Source organism: Lutjanus erythropterus, chromosome 2, assembly GCF_056507025.1.
Source record: "Lutjanus erythropterus isolate fLutEry1 chromosome 2, fLutEry1.hap2, whole genome shotgun sequence".
Taxonomy (NCBI): Eukaryota; Metazoa; Chordata; class Actinopteri; order Lutjaniformes; family Lutjanidae; genus Lutjanus; species Lutjanus erythropterus.
The window spans coordinates 12862957-12884269 of record NC_139318.1 but is presented as its reverse complement, the minus strand read 5'-3'; the positions used below and the strand labels follow the sequence as shown (position 1 = coordinate 12884269).

Below are 21313 nucleotides of genomic sequence, written 5' to 3'. Positions count from 1 at the left end.
GGCCGTAATTTAGACTGAGGAATGTTTTTTACATTACATCACCTGTACTAGTGATATAATTTATCTTATAAGAGATTTTATTTAGTGTGTCTGGTAGCTTTCATGTGCTAAAAATAAAGGTTCCAAAAGGGTTTTTCCTGAAGGGCTGAAGTTCTAACCAGAACAATTTGCTTTCTAAGGACCTTTATTTGAAGTGAAGGTTTGTAAAGGGTTTTCTGTAAGACTGAGGGCTCCATTAAGAACCTCTCTCTGTTGAACCTCCCATAGAGAGTTCTGGATGAAACCTTTCCCAGATGGTTCTAGGTGTAACCCTCTATGTTGGGTTCTAGGTAAAGCCCTCTAAAAGAGCTCCAACAAAAACCTATGGAGATCAGCTAAAGAACCCTTCATGGTTCTGGTTGTTACCTTCATTTCTAAGAGCACAGTAATTCCTTAACAGTCCCGGGCAGACTGTGGGTGTGAGGGGTCTCAAACACCAAACTGATTGTTTTGGCGGGGGCCGTGATTGGAAAACACTGAGAACCACAGTTATGGATAAAGAACAGATGACAGAGGTGTTTACTGGGGAGACCAGACTCACATGCAAATAAACCAAAGATATAAACAAAAGCAGTGCTGCAGATTGACTCCCTCTTTCAGCTTGTTTGATGAAGTGATTAAAATGCTCCTCCAAGCACAGGAAGCCATTAATAACAGCACGGCAGAGGGGAGTCAAATTCAAAATAAAATGGAAAGAGTGGCTGCCTCAGTGGGGGAATCCATCTACCCTCTATTTAGACTAGATGCGTTCCACTAACGCTGGAAAAGGATACTCCTTATTGGCTCCTTATTGAATACTATTGGAGTCAAAAGGGGGTAAATTGACTAAGTAGGTCGAGGCAAAATGCATGCAGGGAAAATATGCTAAATTCAAATTCTGATTGGCCACATGGGCCCGCGGATGCTGCTTTCATAATTGCCTTCGCTTGATGTTTTTCTCCTCGTTTCAACATTTGCCGTGACATGCAATGTGATGCGGAGGAAAATAGCTTCCTGGTGATGCAAATGATGTTTGTGGCTCGGTGTCTCCCCCACTGAGACCAACGTGTGAGAATGGTTCCTTCCACATCGACACAAACAGCCAATCCGCCATTGCTGGCAGGGTCCGCGCACAGATGGCTCTAAATCAAGGGAGTGTGCGGCTGCGGTACTTACCACGTTCACTGGACAGGGTGGTATCTGTCAACGGGAGAGAAGGAGAGAGGGGGGAGGGAAGGGGAGAAAAAGGGCAAGGGGAGAGAAGAGAGGAAATGATTAGAACATAATAGGCTTCAGTAAAAGTGGCATTGCAATACTAAAGTCACCGTTAAACAAGAGAGCAAAACAGATCAATTTCTGAGGATTAATGGAAAGTCACAAGCAATAGCCGGACAGTGACATATACAGAACGCAAGGCTACTATTGGAGAAAATCTGCTGTCACAACTGCGTAGTCGCTCACATTTGTCTCTGTCTATTATCCAGGCAGCACCATTTAACCAGAATACAGTTTGTTTTCTCTCTTATACTACTTGTCATTGCCTCAAGCAGTGGGATTCATCATTATCTTCAAACGCTTGTTGCGATGTCTATATTGCTCTTGTGCTCACTCATTGAAACACAGGAGAATTGCAGGATATTGCATATGCACACCGCGCACACTTATGTACGTCGTCGTGGGCGGTATTTATTCAGACCCTGGCACCTCAGCTGGGTGACAGAAAGAGGAGAGGCAGCCGTGGAGGCCCTCGGCGTCGCTCTCTTGGTTGCCTGCCCTTCTCGCGTCCTCCAGCAGAGTCGCTTAGTGAGATTTGATCAAAAGCAATCTCCGTGCCTCATTTTTGCATTTATTGCTCACATTTTTAATCTAGAAAGCCTTACAGCTGACAGAAACTTAGAAAAATGCCAACTTTGATCAGATTCTCTTGCTTTCTAAACTTTAGGTTTCAGGACATCCCGCTTTAACATAAATCCCAGCATCCCAGCGCTAAAAAAAGAAATGGTTTTGTTTTAAGAGCAAAATGGTAATGTTGTACTAGATAATTGAACTTTGCTTTCCCACAGAAGTTTCAAGAACTGCTGAGAGTCACGATGTGTAGTTGAGGCACGATATTTTATAGTTTAACAATAAACTTAATGGTCCAAAATGACATTAGGGCACTGAAACTTTTTGTTTTTCATAATCACAAATAACCAGAAATAAAAAAAACCCAAACACAACTGCAACAATAAATATATATTTTAAAGCTGAATTTTTTAAAAGATCAAATATGCCAAAAATACTACCCACAAAACTGAAAAAAACTTTGTTCTCTAAAAAAAGTAGACTGATATAGTTGTGATAGACCAATATTGGCTGATAATATCGACCAACATCTGCCTGGCTCTACTGAGAATAATCACATTGTCCTTATTTTTAATCAAACTGGTGATCTAGTAGATTGTAACGTCAGTCAGTTTAACAGTTTTGCTAAGACTGTAATGTATCAAAAACTCTGTATTATATCATATAGGCTTTGGTTTATGACTAAATACCTGCAAAACCACATCAGCTTCAGATGTACTTTGTGTTTAATGCCCATTAACAAATGTTAGCATCATGTCATCTTGTTAGCATTGTCATTGTAAGGATTAGCATGCTGGTGTTAGCAGAGCTGCTAGCATGGCCTGTTATTTTTATTCAAAGCACAATGACAGTTGCACCGTTGCTGAAGAGGCTGATGTGTTGATAGAAGACATCTGGGAAAATGTCTCATATCCTAAATGTAATCATCACTTGGAAGCTGTCATGAATATTTTCTCACATTCGGCAGCCTGAATTTATGGCAAATCTGACACAATGTCAACATATCAAAAGTCTCACTGACATTTATTTTAGGCTTAAGCCAGTGATGCTGGATGGAGCTGTATGAAACAACATTTTCTTTTTCTCACTTGCCTTGGTGAGATGTGTTAACTTTTGCACCCCGTCTTTTCTTGAAATCATTAAATATTGTGCAACTTGGCAAGACAGTACGTATCTGTTTAAAACATATGACCAAAAAATATATTTCTTTGGTATTTCATGGTCAGCATTTACCAAATTATCAAAGTTACTTGAATTTGGGATTGGACTACTGGTCAATAAGAGCCTGTTGAAGTATTGCAGCAACAAGCCAGAACAGTCAATGTAGCGTCTACATATATATGTCTACGGTTTAATTGGTCTCAAAACCAACACACATAAAAAGCAGGCACATACATGTGAAATGAGCACAGAGAACAGAATTCAAGATTCAAAACTTTATTGTACATTAATGCAAGCAGAAATTTGTCTTTAACTAGCACATGGCGCACATAAGGAAATTTCATAGATTTGTAATAAAAAAAAATATGTCAGCAGAAAAGTATCTGTGAGAAGGAGCATTTCTGCTCCACATGCAAACATGATGCCCTTCCCTATATGTGTAGATAGCCTCTATCTTCTCTGTCCCCACCTTCAAAGTTTCAAGAGTTGTTGAGCAATTGTGCACACAGAGCAAAAATGCTCCCTTGTGAGGATGCTTTTCCACTTGCTGCTACTGTTCTGTGCACTTATATCATGTGTGCGTACATGGTTGTTATGTGCGGAGGTTTTGAGACTGATTAAACGCCACACTGCAGTGAAGTCTTAGAAGTGTTAGAGCTTGTAAGCTTGTTCTACCATTGCATTTGTTACATGTTGGAGGCTGATCTAGCTTGGACTGTCTCCTACATGATTGCAATTTAAATATAAAAATGCATACCTTGTTTGAGTATATGTCTACACTGCAAAAAAACCAACTTGTATTTTTTGGCCTAAAACAGTAATTTATGTTGGTAAAACTTGAAAATATAAATTATTGACATTTAAGACAATAATCTAAGTTCACACAACAAAGCAAGACAGTTGTATGCTCCAAAATAATTTGGTGAGTTGTTTATACTTAAATCCTTATGTTGTGGTTCAATACAAGGGACAACAGTTCTGCCAACTCATTTTTCTTTGTTGTGAAATGCGGGAAAGCCAACTTTCCGAGTTGGCATTTTTCACTTCAAGTCTCGTGGCTGTGTGCTGCTGCGAGGAGCTGGAGTGCTGCTGCCTCGGGCTGAAGTCTGCACAGGTAAGTTTTAAACAACCTTTAATTTTATTTATTTTAACGTTAAATCATACAGGAATTTTATTTTGAGTTGTGTCGTAATGGAGAAAGCGACCTACACATTTTCAACATTTAAACACAAGGCTTTTCAGTCCTTAGCAGTTAGCAGCTAACTGATGCTAGCAGGGCTGCAGCAGGTAAGCCAGTAACATTAGCTTGTCTGGGCAAATCCTATTCAAATATGACAGCATGTTGTCTTCTGACTGGTTGGAATTGTGTTAATTCATGCTCAACTCAAAATTGTGGTTGCAACTTTAGCCGACATTTTATTTCATCTTTCATAAATGTTGAAGGTGTTATTACACAGGGTAATAACAGTCATGCTCGTCTCTGCTCCCAGACAGCAGCAGGTGAGCAGGCTGTTTTATGTTAGTAGGGACAGAGAGAGCCGAACTAGCCACATGCTGCAGTAAGTTAGGTTATCGTAGTTTGCTGTGTGCCTCTCTATTCAAATAGGCTACACATAAATAATCGAATCTTCCGCACGGGGCAGCATAGCATTTGCACTCGCGGCAATTCAAACAATATACAATTAGCGCGATTTAGCGTATTTTCCGTTTTTTACTGGCCAAACACACCTGTCCATGCACCCGCGTTTGTATGTATGTGCGCACATGTGTATGTGGGGTGCGCCTGCAGAGAAACGACACAAGGGTGGGGGCCCTGTGATTATCGAATAGTACTTTTGCTTGAAATGCACATCCCTACTTATTAATGTTTAATGTTACATCAGACTGAGTTCAATAAATCACCATGCCGCTGTGATTTAAGTATTAAAATAATAAGATGTAGGGTAATTTATATCAGATTTAATATCATCATAATAGTGTAGTCGCAGGAAAGACCAGTTCACCTGTAGCCTATCAATTATTGTGTTGGTCATACTATACCTAGACAGATAAGTTACTGTGTATCTGTGGATTCAAAAAAGTTTAATTTCATTTAAGTTAAATTTTTAATTTTGAATTTCCATTCCTTGTCCTGGTTATACTGAATCACGGTGTTTGAAAATGTTGAAATGCATGTATTTGGCTCAATTTTATACTGACTGCTGACTTGTGTGACTGTCCTGGTTGGTTGAGTAGTCTCCCTAATTACTAAGTTAATTGAAATTCATCTTCACAACAGCAAAATGTATTAAAAATTAAAAATGGGACAGAATATTATATTGTTAGTCTTGTCAACTATAGTCTCTAGTCTACTGTTTACATGATTGTCATTAAATTGATAAAATGTTTAAAATTCTTACTGACTGCTTTACTAATCCCCAGCAAATTGTCATCTTTGTTTTTCAGATTGAAATGAATGCAGTGCAAGTTGTGCAAGTTCACCCACGCCGTTGAAGCTGAAACACTATCGACTGCATCACAGAGGTTCAACCTGGCCTTGCATCAACAGGGACTGCTGTTGCACTTTTAGAACCATTAGTGCTTTGAAATCACATCTTTCAAGATTGCACAGGACTGAAGGCAAGAGAACTTAACATTTCAGTGCTGGTTGTGTGAATACAAGGACATTTGCTGTAAAAAGAAAGTATTAATTCATTTGCTGGTACAGTTTAAATAAAACAAATGTTTTGAATGTATATGTTGCATCTGTAATTATTTATACATTTGATTATACATTGTTGGTTCTAAATTACACATTTGAGCTACATTATAAACTATTGCAGTGTGCAAGTTTCAATTCCTCTTGAATTATTCTTCTATATACTAACTTAACTCAATCAAAGTGCATTCTGTGTAAGAACTTACAGTAGAGTCATTACAATGTAAAATTATAAGTTAGTACAATTTACAGGATAGTTAGTAGAAGTAACATTTAAAAGTTATTACAATGTAAAATTATGAGTTAGTAGAATTTTGGAGCGAGTTAGCACAAATAACAATTAAAAGTTATTACAATGTAAAATTATAAGTTAGTAGAACTTACTGTTGAGTTGATAAAAATCTAAATTCAGAGTTGAGCAAACTCAGAAGCAAAACTTAAAATATTTAGTTTAATTGTCCAACTTAAAATTTTATCGAAGTTTGTTGCCTTGAAATTTTGAGTTGACCCAACTTTTCTTTTTTTGCAGTGTACACTTAAGTGATTAAGTTGCACAGATTTTTCAGTAAGTACATTTATTTTCTCGATTTTCTATGTGCAAAGTTGGCTTTTGGCCTCTTTGGTTGTAGTTGTTATGATGCATCCAAAAGCATAAATGAGTTGTGCTTTTTTTCCCCACTCATGTATCACCATAAATCCATTCAAGTTCATTTTAAAATCTCTGCAACTTTTTGACTTGTTTACAAAAAGCAAACACATCACTATCTAAATGAGAGTTTTGCTTGTAGACAGCCCGACTGTCTCCATTCCTTCTCTCCATGTATAAAGGCACCCCACTCTATCCCAACAGAACTTCTCTCCGCACATGTTCAATTATTCATCTCCCTCTGTCAAGAATTCAGCCTTGCTAGCACTTGCCAGTATCCCCCACAAATTGGCAGGCAGGCTCATATTTGGCATATGGTGCAGAGCAGTGCTGCTTTTCCTCCTCTCTTCAGTTGGCCTGCTAGCACTCCTGAGGAGCACCGCAACGCACACACACACACACACACACATAGGTGCACAGTCACAAATCCACATACACGCGCGTGGATGGTGCAACATGTCTGTCAGTTTTGTATGTGAGACCCCCCCACCACCCCCCCACCCGTTGAGCTGGTGGGCATTCGTCCACAAACTCTTTGCAACAGGTTTCCAGGTTTTAAACAATAGCACTGTACATGCAGCAACAGCCAAATCAGCCACAGCCCGTTACACACAACACTGGAACACTCAGAAGTGGATGATTTGGAAACATTTGCCATAAATGTGAACATCCTCTCTTTTCTAGTGAGCTCAGTGCGTACTCCAGTAACGGCCCTGCACGACTGCAAAGCTGTTTTCATGCACTCTAACTCATCAGACCTCTTTTGTGGCAGAGGTTGGGTGGAGCTATGAAAACTAGGGCTGTGACGATAACCGAAGTCCACCACAGTCATGTGATGCCTCATTACTGTCATTGCCGCAAATTTTATTTTGAAGGATCAATCCCATGTTGAGATTAAGACATGGATCTATTAATAAACCTAAGGATCAGCCCTGTCACACACAGGTCAGAAACACAACGTCTGATTTGTGGACATATCAGGAACACAGCCTCTGATTGGTTGACAGACTCAACCTAAGGCATCTTGGGATTGCCAGCGGGTGTCTAACAACAGTTTTCAAGGCGTACAATTGGATAAATAACTACAGAAGACATTCAGTGCTGGATTTATCATTATGGATCTATTCTCCAATATGTCCAAAAAGACAGTGCAGTTCAAAGCTGCATCACAAAGGTTTTAAAAGGGATAAGATTGTACCAAGATGTCATTGTAAAGGTACAATGCTAGAGTTAGCATTAGCTCATTTTAATCTTTCCTGTGAAGCTTACTTCGGGCCTAACCCCGTCACTTTGCCAGCAGCTGGGAAACATCAGGCAACACTTTTCTTGGTCTTGAGAACCTACAGCATTTATTACCTGACACTGTAACGTGTGCTGTACATTTACAGCCAGAGTGACAACTCACTGCTGAGTTTCTGCTCCACTATGAGCAGCAGCAGTCTGCCGCTCACTCTCCTTCACTTGAATGAGGCTCATGCTTATGCACTGTCCTATTCCCTAAAGGAACTATGCTACTTAAAACAATATGCTTCAATAAAGTCTAACAAAACATAAAAATATTAAAGCAGTTGTGGTAAACTGCCATCCTGCAGGATTGTGTTGCTTCATCACCTATAAGCCCTAAACTATGGGAACAACAACAACAAAAACACAAAGGTGTACATTTTACAAACCTGCCAGGTGCAACAACACTAAAAGGAGGGTCAATGACACTTAATCAAGTACAGTACTCACACCAACACCCTCCAAAGAAGGTGTAATCAGGCAGGTTAACAATAAACAACTGAGTGGGTGAACCATGTATGTGTGTGTGTGTGTGTGTGTGTGTTGTGTGCAAGTGTGTGGGGGCTTTAACAAATTAACCACCTCAGTGTCATTCATATAGGCCTTTTTCAGGGGAGACATTTTGACATGTCACAGTAGGAAAAGCACAGATGTAAATTATAAGATTAATTACTCCTGTCCTTTGACTGTGATGTTTGCTGTGAAAAAAGACCTAAAGACTTTTTCATGATAGCCATATTCATATGAAATAGAAGGGGAAACACAGGTGTTAGCAATGATACTAATTAGGGTTTCTTTACATTTTTTTTATATTAAAGTTTTCTGCAAACCACCATAAGCACCATTTAATGCCTCATACTACAGATGAGGATTCAAGAGTCAAAACATAGTGACCACAAAACCAAACTCATTGTAATACCGTGGTACCTTTACACTATAGACTAATTAACAAGAGCAAGAGACCTTTATTAAAGCAGCCATATTGATATGAAATAGTAGTGTAAACACGGGTGTTACCAGTGATACTAATTTCGGTTCTGTTCCACTTCCAGTGAGCCAACATACACAACATCAGCACCCTGACTCTAGGTGCTGGAACCTTAACTAGTATCGCTGGTAACACCTCTGTTTACTCTACTATTTCTAATGCTAAAGTGCTGGGGTTGGCTGGTTAATTGGTTGGTTATGTTCTTGTCCAACCAAATTTTCAGCAGTTGGTATTACTTTATTAAGCAGAGATGCACTTCTTAATCCGTTATTGTCGGTTGGCAGGACAAAATAAGTGATATGCTATTTACTGAATACTTGGTTTCAAACTATTTGACCCCATGTGAAAGTACCACCATAAATGACTAGATCGGCCCTGAGCTCATACCTTGCGAAGCAGCTGGATTTGCATCAATACTGGCTGTCTGGGACCTGACTTCAAACTCAAAAGCAGCAAGTTTTGCCATATTCTATCTTGTTTTAGTGTTTTTATTTTAGTTTGTTGTTTGTTGAATTTGCTGTTAGCATGTTGTTAATATGGTTATTCCCACAGAATGGGGTGACGTTGGACAAATGTTGTGATATTGAGGGACAGTCAAGAGAAACCGTGTGGAAGTTAAGCCTCGTTTGTGCAAGTTTATACTGCAGTGCAAGCTGCGTTTGCACTTTGTTGTTATACAGAAGCCGTTGTGACCCTCGTCTCGTTAGCGTGTGTGTGTGTGTGTGTTTTACTGCTGTATGTAATGGTATATTTACATGATTGCCATTCCCTGAAGGGAATGATATAGCTACATGTGAAAAAGAAGTGTTCAAACTGTGGAATTCATTTGCTAGGCAACACTGTGTAATTAGCACCCATTTAGGCTACCAGGCGGAGTTCCATCAGTGCATAGAGGATAATTTGGTTAATCTAGATATAACATAGAGATTTTTTTCCCCCAATCAGTTGTTTGAAGGTTAGGTAGAATTTTAGTCATCTAAGCTTTTCTTTGGTTAACTATGGCCCTGTGAAAATGGCTGCAGTGAAAAAGGTTGACTGACAGAAATGTCCATGCATTTGTTATGTGTAAAATCTAAATGACGTACTCTGTGACCCGCATGTCTTGTGGATGGATTTGTTGACTGGCTTCTGTTTGCTGCTACAGCATCTCCAGCAGTCCTAATCACAAACTCATGATACATTATTTATTATATATCATTATTATAGATCATCTTCTACAATCTATTGAGCATTACATCACAGTAGACAAAAACACAGTACCAGGAGATGAACTGATTTTTAAAACATATGAGAGCTGGCTTTGTTGCTTTAAAACTGTCATCAGGAGCAGAGGGTGACAGAAACCAGCAGCTAATTAATATCTAGCGCGCTAAGTGATTCCTTGGTTTAATCAGTTAGGATGATCATGTCACACGTCTGAACTGTTTGTAAAACTGAACATCAAGATTACAGCAGTCAACTGTTCACTGTAAAAAAAAAAACATACAGGAATTTAATTCATCTGATCTTTTTTCATTAAGTGTTCATTTGTTTTAAAGTTAATTAAACTGTAATATTTATTTTCAGCACTTATAAACATGAGTTCTTCTAAATTGAAGTCTTTTGACTTGAAATGATGAGTTGAATGAATCTACTGTAGAGAGTTCAATCAACTCATTAAATTAAGCTTCTGAAGAGATATGATCAGCTTATTAGCAGACTTCCCAGCATGCATTGTTTGAGAGTTACTTTTTTAAAGTTTGAAGAAAACATATAGGATTAAAATTTAATCAGAAAATCTGTATCACTACAAATTACCTTAACTTAAAACTTTAAGGCAGTCCAGACACTAACATTTTTTTAAAACAAATTGTACATTTTTAACACTGTGTTATTGCTTTTGTTTTTGTTCCTGATCACAATTTTCAAGTAACCTTGAAAAAAAACACGACACTTGCATCGTGCTGCACCACAAGTATTCTTTACAATACAGAATGTAAAGTAAGCTTTCATGTCGACTGCATATAAAAATAAATAAATAAATAAAAAATGTCAAATGTGGTTTTGATCATCTCTGATAGTTAGCTAGTGCAGTCCCTGGAGGCACTGAGAGAGAAAACCAGCCAAAGCTTCTCCATTCATTGATGTGAGAGTGCTAAACTGATATATAAAACATTTACATGTATAGTATTGCACAGTGTGTTTTAGACAATCTACACACGCCATCAGTTTTAATTTTCATATCCTTTTACAAATTCACACAATATGACATTGACAGTATAAAAGCTCATTCTGTTGAAACTGAAATGGGTACGAGGCATCTCACAATGGCGATCTTTCTTTTACTTGTGTCGCATTTGCTCTCAAATTAACAAATTCAAATTTCAGATAAAGATCCCACATTCTTTTTTTTTTTATTTATCCAACACATTTGACCTCCATCTTTCTAAAGCTGACTGCTGCTGCGAAAAGAATCAGTCAAAGCAAGTGATGATGCAGACTCCCACATATTACAAACTCACCCAAAAGGTCACAGTTACTCATTTCCTTCATCAATGACACGAAGAAAACATTTTCGAGCTCGCAAATTACATCCACCATTGTCTGCGCGATAACCTTTCACTGCACACTTGACTAGAGAAGCTTAGAGCCATCCACAGTCTCTCTTTATTAATGCAAATGGTAAATGCGTCTGGTATTTCTGCATTTAAACAGCTTCAATTCGTGTGTTTATGGATCTAATTAAAATACTGAAAAAAAAAGCTTCACTTGCTTACTTTTGAAACTCTCAAAGACTTTAAAAAAAGAAGCAGTGGGTTGAAAAAGGCACGCTCTAACACACGCTGATAGGCAGTTAAAATGTTCACAACATCCTAAAATGTAAAATCACACATGCACACACACGTACACACATTGCCACCTGCCATGTGAGTGAGCGTGGATTGATGTGAGCATGTCTGTTTGCATGCAGATGCGTCCTTATGCCAAATCTTCTTGTTGCCCTTGTGATGACTAATAACCGGAGAGCATTTTCAGCTAATAAATAATACATTTAAGAGTCTAATCAAATTGAACAAATGAGTATGTCTAGAAAACTATTAATCAGAGAGCAAACGTGTATTTACAAATATAACACTGGCACAAACAATCAATTATTCATAAAGTGAATGCTGGGTAAGTGGGCTTCTTCCCGGGTGAGATGCTGCCATAATTGGAGTGGGACTACAGGAGTGCCGGCTGGTGTGTGTGTGTGTATGTGTCTATTTGTGGGTGCATGTGTGCCTATGTGTATCTGTGTGCTCACACACACACACACACACACACACACACACACACACACACACACACACACACACACACACACTTCTCCCCATGCGCCAAACTTCCCCCAAACACGACAAGAGCAGGCAGAGTCGGCTCATTACTGCCTAATGAGTTGTCTGATTAGTGCCGAATATAAAAGCCTTATTGTCAAGCGCTGTATGTTTATTTTGATTAATTATTGTACTAAAGTGACTGAATGGAAGCACAATGACATGGAGCATTAACGTTTTGTGGTAATAGGGCCCTTGCGGAGTGAGCAATCGTATATTCAACCCTCAATGTGACACGTAAACCATGGCAACTGCCCAAAGAGGTTTTATATTAGACTAACAGCAATGTATGTTTAAATTGCAGTCTCCGTTCCCAGCATGCAATTCAACCTTTAACTCCATATAGTAAGATTAGGACTGTCTAATCCATGGTCCTGCAGACACTAATGCATACTGTTCCTCTGCTGCCAAGAGGCAACAAATATCAATCACTTCAAAAAAAAAAAAAGTAACAATACTAAAATAAACAATAGATTAGTGCATTACTGATGAACATGTAAGTAGTATTTTAATGTTGTGGCTAGAGACAGACAAATATATTGGTCGATCAATATTATCAGCTATTATTGTTTTTTTTTTTTGTTTTTTTTGTTTTTTTTGTTAGTATTTCCTGTTCTATTTTGAAGTTTAGTTGCCTCTTTGTCCCTGGTTTCACTTCCTGTCTTTATCTGTTTCCCCGCCTTTTCGAGGTCGGATTTTTTTCACCTGTGCTTGATTGTTTCCACCTGCATCTAATCAGCCCTCTGTGTATACAGTCAGTTTGTGTCCCCTCTTTCAGCTGTCAGGTGGTCTGTGTCTGCTCCCTAGTGTTTCCCGTGTCCTTTTATTTGTTCTGGATGATCTTTGTGATTTTTTTGGACTCTTGTTTTTTATTCTTTGCTGGACTGAGTGGTCATTCCAGCCGACTTTTGTTATTTCGTGTTCCTCGTCTTCCCCAAGTAAGTTCGTTAAAGTTAGGGGATCATTTCAATATTGGCCGATATGTCAGTATTGGATTTTTTTTACTCCCTTATATCGTTATTGACATTGGACACAAAAATCCAGTATCAGTCAGGCTCTAGGTGTAGCTGATCAAACTGGGGCTAACTTGCCAACTATCTGTTTAATATACTGTATATACTTATATATAACAATTATTTGCGGTTCATTTGTTTTGTTTGAAAAATCTAATGCAGTTATTAGCAGCAGCCCTTTTTACACAGAGATCCCACAACACTTTTGTAAAAACAGCCTGTCATTACACCGGCTTTGTTAAATACTCAATTCCGATTTGTTATTTCTGTCTAGCAGACTGTTGCTGTGGACACAGTTGTGATCATAAACTCTGGAGGAACAGTAAAATCATTGTTAAACCACTAAAATCATTTTAAAATTAAAATTTTGGGGTGTTCATAACAGGCAGGATAATGTACAGTAAGCAGGTCACTACTGCGAAATAAAGCCATAAATAGTCTAAAATAGAAGAAATAGAAATCTAAAATAGAAGTGGTGATTGTTTGAACAGAACAGTAGTTCTGAAAGGTGTGAACCAGGGGAGCGCCAGACACTCAAACACTCTTGTTGAATGTTTGTGGGGTGTTGTTGTTTCTGATTCAAACAGGAAAAATGATTTTGCTGTTTTCGTGATCACATATCTATTTTTGACATTTAACAAAATCAGCACCAGCTCGGTGTGTTCTGCTGCACAATATAGCACAATTAATGATACCAGTCAGCACACTGGGGACATGACTTTCTCTCTTGACTTGCCCTGATGACGGAGAAAGTTTAGCACCAGTAAATGTACTGGGTTTGTTAGCACACTTGCGGGTAATTTTATCATAATTATGCACTTTGATCAGTCAGTTAAACATGTTTCCAGTTCAAAAGAAATGCCTAATTAGTTTGGTTCAGTATGGTTGACATGCTTTGAAGCACAATTTGCAGCTAACATGAGGTCTGTAACTGGGCTACTTAGAGTAATGTTGCATGAATAAATGTGTATGAAGTCAAAGTAAAAGGTTTTCAGTGTCTCTTCTCTAATGCACATCTCCAAACATGTAGATCTTTATTGAGCAAAAGACCAAACACAGGGAGGAAAAAAAAGGATGACTGACAAAATGTTATTAATGGTAGAAAATTTGATTCTGTGCCTGTGAATAAGCCTCATTTTCTTTCCCATAATTTGCCTCTTTCTCTCTCTCGGCAGCCCTCCTCTCCGTGAGCAGAATGCTGCTGATATCGTCAGAGGAGGGACTGTATTGCCTGGCCTGTTGCTCTTTACACACTTTAAATCAGAGGTAATGGGGCACTTCAGGAGACTGCTGTTACACACACCCAACTGCCAATACACTGTAATCACTAAAGGTCCCTTTTCTTCGGAGATAAGCACTGCTTACGTGCACTGCACTCACAACTACAAGTCTACACACTGGGGATGTATTGACGACAACTTAGTGAACAGAACTTTGTGATTTAATGCGCTTTGACATCACCGCCTCAGTTACAGACAGGCGGCAGGTCTGGGTGAGACTTTGTCCTGTTCACGCTGGAAAAAAACACGTGGCACATGTTCACACATCACACGTTCACTCACAATCACGTTCCCAAACAAATGTTTAGCATAACATCGGCAAGAAAAATCTCCACACAGATTGGGAGGTTAATTAAGATTCCTCAAGAGATGCTAACTTCTAAATGTTCTCTATCAGAGAGCCCGTCAGGAGCTCATCCGCTAATTTCCCCAGCTGGGTACGAGTAAAGACAAGAAGCTAGAGCGTCTCAGGCAAGGGTATCAATCCTGTCTATAACCTTGTCAACAAGCAAAGAGAATCTATAGTCAGTGGCTACTTCGCTGACTGGAGAGTCCAGGGTTCAAACAAATGTGAGGCCGAGACATGAGGATTATTAAACATGGTCAGCGTTGAGCTTGTTATTTAAAAAGCATTCTTTGTTTTTCAATTTCACTTTCAAGAACTGTCAGTTACATCAGCTCTTATGTTTGGAGAAACAAAACACAGTAACTCAATAACGCAATAAAATCAACAGTGGGAATACTAACAGCATGAGAAAACAACTGTCTTCATTCATCTGAAAGAACAAATAACTACAAGCAAAATAAAAGATGGGAGCAGTATGCAGTTTTGTTTGTTTTTTGTCTATACTTAGAATGCATTTGATTGGGGGCACCAATAATCACACACAGGTTGATTGATTAAAATTCTTCATTGATTATCAATATGCATTCGCCCTCTCTAGCCCGAAATGTCCCAGATACAGAAATCATTAAAAAGATTTAAAAAGAAAAAAACACAATGAAATCCAATGAAGGTGGGAGTCTGTAATGATTTGGCTTGGGAACTGGAGGGTCGCCAGTTGAAGTCCAGTACCGACCAGTTAATACAGAGTGTGGACTGGTAGCTGGAGAGGTGCCAGTGCACCCCTGGGTATTGCAGAGTGCCCTTGAACAAGGCACCTTTAGGGTGCCTGACATTTCTCCATTAATGCATGTCTATAGGCCCTGTTTGTGCATGTGTGCATGTTTCAGGCCTGTGATGGTAAAATAACAACAGAATGAAAACACGTAATGTCTCACAGGAATAAATAAAGTATGTCTTATTTCCATTGTGGCCCATCTGGGGAAGTGGGGGTATGAACAGTAGATAAACTGCTAGAAACTGTCTGTTTCCAAAATGTTGCGCTGTCACGTTCCCAGAAAGTTCCCTGTAACGAGCTCTTTACAGGGAAGGGGAATGATATTGGGTGTAATTTCAGGGAATATTCAGGATGATCTGGGAATGTTTAGGGGACAATCCCAGCTAGAAACTGTATGTTCTCAGAGGGCTCTGTGATTATGCTCGCTGGTGTAAAGGACATCCCCAGAACGTTCCTGGATGATAACAATGTGTAAGTCTTTAAAGGATAAGAGGTCTTTATTTCACAGACTTTCAGGGAACATCAACATTCTGGGAATGTTTAGAGGTCCATCACATAAAGGAATTGTAAGTTTTCAGAAAATTCTGGGAATATCAGCACTGTTGTAATGTTCCCAAGTGGTCACAATGTGGAGTTCTTTAAAGCTGCAGGGAGACATTATTTAGTGGACTTTCAGGGAACATTCAGGAAGTTCTGGAAATATTTCAAGGACCAACCTAGCAAGAAATTGTAACTTCCCACAAGGTTTTGAGAATGTGCTCCATTGGTGTAAAGGAGGTCACCATGTAACACTCCAACAATGTTCCTGGGTGGTCACAACGTGGTGTTCTTTAAAGGGTAGGGAGACGTTATTTGACAGACTTTCAAGGAACATTCAATATTCTGGGAACTTTTAGGAGGCCATCCCATCCAGAAACTGCTCCCCTCTGTAAAGAGTGTCACCTTGTAATGTTGCCAGGAAGTCTCAATGTGGAGTTCCTTAAAAGGTAGCAGGAAGTTATTTGGTGGACTTCCAGGGAATATTCAGAACATACTGGGAATGTTTAGGGAATCATCCCAGCTATAAATGTGTTACAGTAACATTCCCAGAGATTTTCTGGACAGTCACATCGTGGACTTCTTTAAAGTGTAGGTGGATGCTATTTAGCTTTCAGTGAACATCCAGGACATTTTGCGAAGATTTTGAAGACTATTACTATAGAATGTTCTGTAACGTTCCCAGAATGTTTTCAAAACCTTCACATTACATTACTGGAACAATTGCAGATCCTTAAGAGGACCTAAAATCAAATGCCATCAAAGCATGTTTACAAGATATATTTTATTAATCCCTGTAGGAGAATATGTTCTTAATTCACTACATTTAACCCATCTTAAGTGTTAGGAGCAGTGAACAGCCACTGTGCAGCACCCAGGGACCAACTCCAGTTCTAAGCTATTGCCTTCACGGCATTCGTCATCACCTTTAAAGAACTTTTAGGGAACGTTAAGCAAGGGCCCCAGAACGTCCCCTCCGACGTGGGCAGTCATTTGTTACGTCAATTTTTACACAGAAAAGTAATGATATAGCTGAGTGAAACTAAACGCTGAACATGACTCATTTTGATGAAAATGACCCTCTCGCTGTAGAACGGGGAAATTTCCCACCAGTGCCAGTTGAATGAATAGACTCGACTTCTGCCCTCTCATTTCTCCTCCCAGTGTCAGATGGCTACACAATAACTGTCTTAGCCTTCATTGTTAACAGCCTCAAAAGCTGAATCAGTTACATTAATGTATGCTGTATGCTGTTAGACCCTAAATATAAAATGGATCCTGCTTGTTCCGAGCTATTTGTGCTTTCTCTCAGCAAACATTACAGCCCTTTCCCTCGAGGCTAAACGCATTTAATGGGGTGACTCAACCTTAATGTTAATGCACTGTAGGCAGCAGCCGATTAATTTTTGTAGCCCAGTAGGTGGTTTCATTTCAGCATGTAAACATCTTATGTGTGAGGACGTTTGGCATTTGTGCACTGGCGTGTATTTATATGCTCGACACCTATACGCGCTTGTCCAGTTGAAGCCAGCAATTTCAACCTCTTCCTAATGATTAAATCCACATGAATATGCATGCACGACGCTCACTCATAAACACCGAACCGCCATGAATCACAATGTGTAACGCAGCTTTCTCTGAATGCAGCTTCCCAACATGCAGACACACACACAGAAGTAGAGAGAGGGAGGTGGGTGGGTGAGGGAACGGGGGGGGGAGTGGGGGGGGGTCCCTGCTGTGATGAACTGGTGCTGACACAGCCAGATGTTTAGTTAAAATGCAGAGCCCCAATGTGGGATGGAGGGAGGAGTTGACATGTGCTTCGGGGTCTTTAGGCAGCCAAGTGCTCCTCTGTAGCCGCCTCGTGTCTCTGTAGGCAGAGCGCGTGTGCACTTTATCTCACAAGATTTGCATTCGGCTGAGTGTGCGCGTTTGTGTGTGTGTGTGCATGTGTGTGCAGTCGCCCTGCAATTCAGAGTAAATGCAAGAACAATCAATCGCATGTGTGTGCGCGCACGCCTCTGTGTCTGTGTGTGTGAAGAGTGGTACATTGAGCATATGTCTGAACCAAGGTCTCCTGTCGCAGTTTCCTCTCTGTGGACTGTGTCAGAGCTGGAGGGCGAGACTGCACAAGCTCGCACACAGTCAAGCAGAGCTCACACACACACACACACACTGCTGACTCAATGCTTCCACTTACATGCGGAGTCTGACGCTGCTGTTTGGTGGAGAGCAATATCCCAATGGCAGAGCTTCTGTAAATATAATGAAGCTAGAGGCAGCGTTGAAGAAGGAATCAGCGATCGCATTACCAACTGACGGCGTCAACAGCCTGTCATCGTCGTCATCATCACTACTATCATCGTCTTCATTAACATCATCTCTGTCATCGTCTTCCTGCTGGCTCATTCTGGCACACTGCAGTGAGCCATGATGGTAGTCGATGACAGGATGACAAGCGATGGACTGTAGTGCTCTAAACATGTTGTTCTAAAGTAACTCGTGTTTGAAGCTGCAGAGGCAGGCAGGTGGCGGCTTGATGGGCTATGAACCTTATAGACAGTAGAAAAAGTGTACAGAACCATTGATGATGTCACCCAGTGGTTTGTATACTGCTATTCTGAGGCCTTGAGTCTGGCATGCCACCTTGGCGTTTTGCAACCAGAGTATGCACAGTACCAACAAGAGCATGGAGCTGGTGAGTGACCTACGTTTGGCTTGTCTGTTCAGCAGGAAATAATGGCAACCTGCCTGGTCACAATCTCTCTCATATTACAACTAAAACCTGGGCAATATATTGGTTGTACACTATATCAGTCTATAATCAGTATCTGTGTCCATCATGTGCTGATATAAACATATTCAGACTGTTTTTATTTTGACATTTTTTGTTTTATAAGCATTATTTTATATATATGTGATCCCTTTTCTTATTTCATATAGAACTATATAGTGTCCTATGTCAAACTATCTAACAATCAAGTATTGAAAGAGGAGAGATATAATGATCACTCATTTAAAATTTGTATAACTTTCAACAGTTTGGAAAGAATAACAGCAAAGCTAGAATTACATTTATTGAAAAAGTCTAACAAGTCATGGGGACAAATTGTGTTTCATAATTCCATATGAAATAAATAACAGTGTATGAAAATAAGTTTGATTACAATGAAGATAAATCTCTCTCATGTTATCTGTACGTGTAGTCGGCCCAAAAGGAATTGGCAATATATGAACACAATCTTGATCCATATTTGATCAATGCTGCCTAGTTTGGCAGTTTGTTCTGAGTTCTGTGAGTTACACTGGACAGACTCACTAAAAATGACTTGTCAGTCACACGGTAGCCCCACTCTAAAGCATACCCTGCTTTATTGTCTATTTTACTCTAAATGGGACCATAATTTATGAAAGGAACATCATGCTGTATTGAGGGAGACTTGAAACTAGCAACTGAGACCATAAAGTCATTATGCAACTCTTTACTGAGGCCATAAATCAAGTGAGAAGTAGGGTCATTTTGCCATAAGACTGCATACAATCAGACTTCTTTTTGCAACCAGCGGAGTTGCTCTCTTCTGGTCATTAGAAAGAACACAGATTAAAGGCTTCACTTTTCAGAACAGTAAGCTCCATCCATTTCTTCTTCTTCCGTCTATGTCTACAATGTACACATATTCTCACTTTCTTCCTCCCTCTCCTTTTTCTCTGGCTCCATTCTCTGTCCCCTCTGTCCTCCCCTATCGAAACTAATCTCATTTCCCACTAGCTTGAATTAAATAAATGTCTGTCATTAAGACCAGTGAAGGATGGCTGAGGGCCTGGGGGAGATCAAGAGTCGGAGCAGGCTGGGGGAGGACAGAAGGTGCTTAGTTAGACCCAGTGTGTCCACAGAGGCCGGGAGGGAGATGATGGGAGTGAATGGCAGAAGTGGACACTGATGAAAGGGCTTCACAGCTTCTTTCTGCTTTTTTTTTTTTTTTTATCACTTCTCTCTTTTCCATTTTTGTCACATGCCACATACATTGCAGAAAATGAAAAACAAGCAAAAAATAGCAGCAAACTGCTATGGTGAGAAGAAAAAGATAGAGACTGCACCTCTGCAGCAGCAGCCAGAGAGTCACTCACCATTTTTTCTGCGTCAGCTCATTACCCTCTCCACCACCTACCCCACCCCAGCAACCCCATTTAACCATTAAGCCAACAAAGAGCACCACTATCTGCTCACCAAGCAACCAAACCCACCTCAGCTCACTCGTATCCCCTGGCTTCTATTGACAACCAGCACTAACAGGTACTGTGAAGTATTTCACATCCACCTGGGACTCATACTCGCAGTCATATCTGTTCAACGTGTGACTATTAGGAGGCGGCTAAAGGCTGCCATCAATCCCTTAGGTGTCTATTTGATGATCCCCACATGGGAATGCTTCACTGCTAGTCTTAGCTAACCTGCTGCGCTATTTTAACAATCTCCCTTGGGTCTGTTAGAGGTCTATTATGTGTCTGCTGGAGGAGCTGCATGGCACATTATGAGATGCACGTCGACATGTAGACTCCGCTTCGTCAGTGTCCCCATAGTGTGTTCCCGAGCAGGTTTTCTGGCTGTGATTTTCAAGAAAAGTGGGCCAAAAAAGGCCACAGAAACCTCCTCCTGACCCTGCACGCATGCTGATTTGCTACCTGGAGACACAAACTGAAGATGACAGACTGGGAGACTCGCTAAAACTGGTTGTCAAACTGGTCCATTCAGACATCCTCTGAGAGGATTTTGATAGGTGGAGGCGCATAAACTGTCATCAAGCCTGTTTCCTGAAGAAAAACTGGCAAAATGAAGTCAGACTTTGAAATGCAGCATCACACCAACCACACTCTTTCACATTGACCTCTCTAAGCCTCGAAAATGTCAATGGCCTATAAATGTCACAGTTCTATAAATACAGCATGAATGCCATTGATGTTGTATTTATGGAACTAAATGCTTTGTTTTATGGTAATGACGATCAAGGATTCATTCAAATAGGTCTGAAAGTCTGAATTTATATATCTATAAATCAAACATGGATTACAACAGACCTTTATGAATGGACTGTTAAATGGATTATTTGAAGTGGGGTTGTATGAGGTAGTTATCAAGACTCAAGTGTAATACCTACAGTCGATGGTGATCGACACGCCTCTGTTTGCAGAAGCAGTGAGGGGCACCAGCAAGGAAGACAAGCAGCGTACTGCTGTGGACAGGGTCAACCACAAAACATATTTAACCACTTAACAGGGGTCCACCTACATAACAACATCAATTGACGTGTCAACTATATTTAAAATATTTTCACTGCTTTACTGCCTTTTCTGACTGGAAACCACCATTA

The 21313-nt window shown here is 40.0% G+C and overlaps 1 protein-coding gene across 3 annotated transcripts in view; it reads right to left on the bottom strand.

Annotated features, from left to right (window-relative positions):
• The window catches only part of cdh4 (cadherin 4, type 1, R-cadherin (retinal)), a 414572-nt gene that overhangs the window by 180155 nt on the left and 213104 nt on the right, over positions 1-21313 (bottom strand). For all 3 annotated transcript variants that reach the window (XM_084728666.1, XM_084728652.1, XM_084728660.1), the window contains exon 3: positions 1195-1218. In XM_084728666.1, coding sequence (XP_084584792.1) covers positions 1195-1218 — 24 coding nt within the window. The remainder of the gene's footprint in view (positions 1-1194; positions 1219-21313) is intronic.